Source organism: Rhinopithecus bieti, unplaced genomic scaffold (assembly GCF_001698545.2).
Source record: "Rhinopithecus bieti isolate Rb0 unplaced genomic scaffold, ASM169854v2 scaffold_2574, whole genome shotgun sequence".
NCBI lineage: Eukaryota > Metazoa > Chordata > Mammalia > Primates > Cercopithecidae > Rhinopithecus > Rhinopithecus bieti.
In genome coordinates this window covers 7472213-7474712 of record NW_016804493.1, presented here as the reverse complement: position 1 = coordinate 7474712, position 2500 = coordinate 7472213, and the positions used below count along the sequence as shown (strand labels likewise).

At 36.8% G+C, this 2500-nt stretch overlaps 1 protein-coding gene across 1 annotated transcript in view; it reads left to right on the top strand.

Moving 5' to 3' along the window:
• The window catches only part of CENPF (centromere protein F), a 46033-nt gene that overhangs the window by 19451 nt on the left and 24082 nt on the right, over window positions 1-2500 (top strand). The window contains 1 exon segment of the mRNA XM_017868620.1: window positions 1937-2145. Within this exon segment, the coding sequence (XP_017724109.1) occupies window positions 1937-2145 (209 nt within the window).

Genomic DNA, 2500 nt, shown 5'->3' with positions numbered 1-2500 from the left:
TGGAGAAACAGAGTGTTGAGCTGGCAGCAGACCTGGAGTTCAGCACCCACAGTTTACAGATAAAAAGGTCCGGAGTAAGTGCCCAGGGTCATGTGCTACGTATTTTCAAGGACTTGAGCTCTGGGCACTATTTTAGAGTATTATGGAGCATTCATGACACCTAGTGGTCAGATACTCTTATATGAATTAGGTATCATTGATAATAGAATGTTGTTTAAAAAATTTTAAATAAAATACAAGTACCTTCTAAAGACTCTTTTAACCTGCTGTGTTTAGTAGGAAAGGATTCTTGATTGCAGGACCCTTTAGTGGAATGTATTGCAGTTTGAAGGCGTGCCGGTAGAGGGCGCCACGGGTTCATTCATTTACTCTGTGGTGCAAAGGTGTTTTTCTTTATTTTTTTCCCTGAGATTTGTCAACCATCAAAATTTTGAACCATCATTTGAGCAGTGACTTTTTTGTTGTTTTGAGACCGAATCTCACTCTAATTGCCCAGGCTGGAGTGCAGTGGCACAATCTTGGCTCACCACAACCGCCGCCTCCTGGGTTCAAGCAATTCTCCTGCCTCAGCCTCCCGAGTAACTGGGATTACAGGTGGGCACCACCATGCCCAGCTAATTTTTGTAATTTTAGTAGAGACGTGGTTTCACCATGTTGCCTAGGCTGGTCTCGAACTCCTGACCTCAAGTGATCTGTCCACGTTGGCCTCGCACAGTGCTGGGATTACAGGGGTGAGCTACCACGCCTGGCCTGAGCGGTGACTTTTGTCTGAGTTGTTTGCTCTTGTATCCCTAATGCCCAGAACAGTACGTGACATGTGTAGTGGGCTCTTAATCAATATTTGTAAATTCATATTTATTTTTGTTATAAATAATCTCCATAATGCTTTTCTTTGGGCCTTTGAAAATTTAAGGGCGATAAAGATAATGACAAGAGTGTCATTGAACATCTGCCTCAAAATTTTAACCTTTTGAGTTTCTTATTTTTAAAGTTCTGATATTTGCAAAGTCATTTAGTCAGGAATGACCAGCTTGGCCCCTTTCTTCTTTGGTTAGTTAATAGTTGGTGATTGACTGGTCACCAGGATTTTTGAGTGAATTCTTTGTAGCGATTGAGTATTACAGTGTTTTCTTTTCCTCTGAATTCTTAGTTACATTTCTAATATTTTTCATAATTTTAAATCAGACTTTGGAGAATCTACATTACTAGAGAGATCTGCCAACTTGGAGCACATTTCTTTTGTAGTGGAGAATTCTACCCCACCAAGATGAAGTTGTCTTTTTATTCCCTGGTCTTTATAGAGTTGTTTTGTAGGGCAGTTTAAGGATTTGAGCCCATGGGGAATGTAGAGAAGAATGGCTTTCAACACTTGAAGAGTTAAAACCATTTTGTTCCAATCTAATTTTAGAAGAGCATCCTGAATTTTCATGTAATTCATGTCTTAAAAATTATTCTAGGTATATCTGGCTTTGTGAAAAGGCAATGGAATGTTCTTTGTGTTGCTTATGGCAGCATGATTAAAAACCAGTTGTGATACTCTCTGGAGTCCTGTGAACCTCCTGAAATTTAAAGTGGCATATTGGGAACATGGTGGAAAGAACGTTTTAATATTTAAAATTTACCACAAAATCCATTATGCTTGAAAGAGACTATCATATGAGGGTAATGGGCACCCTCTGATGATTTTACAGCTTTTAAATTACATAGGCTAACACCATTGCATTTTAACCTCTCATTTCCCTGCAACAAAATGTTAGAATTGTTAGACATACTGATCTTTTTTTTCACGGCACAAATTAGGAAGTATTTAAGTGGGATAATGCTTTACATCCTTGCTAATAGTTCCTAAACATAAATTGTTTGCTAAAACACAAAATATTTGTTTGTTTACCTGAGTAATATTTATTTTGTCTTGAACATTTTTACTCGTTATTAGTGTACTGCATTGGAACAAAAACTGAAAAAATTGACGGAAGATTTGAGTTGTCAGCGACAAAATGCAGAAAGTGCCAGATGTTCTCTGGAACAGAAAATTAAGGAAAAAGAAAAGGAGTTTCAAGAGGTAAGGTCAATGGATTCATGAGGTGTTTGTCTGAAAGGCTTTTTATGGACTTTTCATAGTTTGATCACTTGGAAAGGGGAGTTGTTATCACAATTTTGGAAATTCTATTAGAGGGGAAATGCTTTGTGAGCTAAAGGTCACCTTGTTTTCCTTCACATCTTCATTTTTGTGCTTTTTTTTTTAATCTTTCAGTTTTTGATTAGAGAAGGGAATTAGTATTCAGAATTCATCCTGTTTTCTGATTTGTTTGAGATTTGATATTCAGTAGGAAAGGATCACATTTCTTCTTTTGGACATTTTCTCTGCTGTGAAGGAAATTGTATTACATTTTCCAGTAGGTTGAAGGAAATTGTATTACGTTTTCCAGTAGGTTAAAAAAAATTTTTTTCTTTTCTTTCACTCTATTTCCTTTGTAACTCCAGTTTTTTTTTTTTTTTT